Source organism: Sinocyclocheilus grahami, unplaced genomic scaffold (genome assembly GCF_001515645.1).
Source record: "Sinocyclocheilus grahami isolate Dianchi unplaced genomic scaffold, SAMN03320097.WGS_v1.1 scaffold574.1, whole genome shotgun sequence".
In the NCBI taxonomy this organism is placed as follows: Eukaryota; Metazoa; Chordata; class Actinopteri; order Cypriniformes; family Cyprinidae; genus Sinocyclocheilus; species Sinocyclocheilus grahami.
In genome coordinates this window covers 278,616-279,438 of record NW_015505753.1, presented here as the reverse complement: position 1 = coordinate 279,438, position 823 = coordinate 278,616, and the positions used below count along the sequence as shown (strand labels likewise).

General features: G+C 37.8%; 1 protein-coding gene across 1 annotated transcript in view; it reads left to right on the top strand.

Annotated features, from left to right (window-relative positions):
* The window catches only part of LOC107556590 (testis-expressed sequence 2 protein-like), a 22,767-nt gene that overhangs the window by 13,335 nt on the left and 8,609 nt on the right, over window positions 1-823 (top strand). Inside the window, exons 6-7 of the mRNA XM_016239722.1 lie at window positions 364-507; window positions 589-688. Coding sequence (XP_016095208.1) covers window positions 364-507; window positions 589-688 — 244 coding nt within the window. The remainder of the gene's footprint in view (window positions 1-363; window positions 508-588; window positions 689-823) is intronic.

Sequence of the window (823 nt, the reverse complement as noted above, 5' to 3'; positions counted from 1 at the left end):
AAGAGAAAAGAAAACTTGAAATCGCATCATATGACCCCTTTAAGCCATGTTCAAAGCCATTGTAACATATAACCAATATCTGAGATTGTACAAATTAATTTATATTTAAAAATTTGATGTAACCTATTAAGTTGCATATGAGGTTTACCGATAACTGTAAACAGTGCGTTGTAATTAACCATGCTAGCACAGTGTAACACATGGCCATTTTGGGTGATCATTTGGGGATCTTTTACAAATAGAAATTGCTCCACATTGCCAGTCAAAAAAGAAATAGTATAGTGCTATCTGCTCTCTGTAGTCTGTGACATTACCTTAGTGTCTAACAATGAAGATCTATTTCCCGTTGTGTTTGTCTCACAGTTTCCAGCCAGTCGTGAGCAGGGGTCCGAGTCTGAAGCCTGGGTCAATACACTTTTAGGTCGCATGTTCTGGGACTTTCTTGGAGAGAAATACTGGGCAGATGTGGTGTCCAAAAAGATCCAGAAAAAGCTGAGTAAGATCAGGGTGAGTACAGTTAGGTTTACATCTCACACCAGATTGTCTGACTGCGTATTTGTTTATAACTTAGTGTCTTGATTATTACAGCTGCCATACTTCATGAATGAACTGACCCTCACCGAGCTGGACATGGGAATATCTCTTCCCAAGATCCTCAGCTCATCCAAACCATCTGTGGATCACAGAGGTAAACCCTGCTCTGTAATCCTGATTTATGCTTACTATTGCTAATAAAGGAAAAATGATTAGCTCAAACGAGAAAATATTTATAAATAATTATGATTAAATAAAGATAAGTACTTGGTCTCAGACATCAGGTATA